This window comes from Ogataea philodendri (genome assembly GCF_020536065.1).
Source record: "Ogataea philodendri strain CBS6075 chromosome Unknown scaffold459, whole genome shotgun sequence".
Taxonomy (NCBI): domain Eukaryota; kingdom Fungi; phylum Ascomycota; class Pichiomycetes; order Pichiales; family Pichiaceae; genus Ogataea; species Ogataea philodendri.
In genome coordinates, this window is record NW_025763880.1 from 1 (window position 1) to 285 (window position 285).

The 285-nt window shown below is 41.1% G+C and overlaps 1 protein-coding gene across 1 annotated transcript; it reads left to right on the top strand.

Annotated features, from left to right (window-relative positions):
- OGAPHI_001688 (uncharacterized protein) lies at positions 1 to 285 on the top strand (the record flags this gene model as incomplete). The annotated part of the gene is made up of 1 exon (XM_046202476.1): positions 1 to 285. A coding segment is annotated over one exon (285 nt), but the record flags the coding sequence as incomplete, so codon positions are not given.

The window sequence follows — 285 nt, forward strand, 5'->3', positions numbered from 1 at the left end:
ACAGGATCAAAGTCATAACACTAGACTCCCGTCAATTCGTCGGTGAGTTGTTATCATTCGACAAACATTACAACCTTGTTCTCTCCGATTGTGAGGAGCACAGAATAACAAAGAAATCTCAATTATCTCTTAAGGATCGTTCCAAGGCACAAGCTGCTGGTCAATCTGCTCCATCTGAATCAAGTTTAATCCAAGAAGAAAAGAGAAAGTTAGGTCTTATAATATTGAGAGGTGAACATGTCATCAGCACTACGATCGAAGCTCCTCCAAGCAAACCTATAGCCC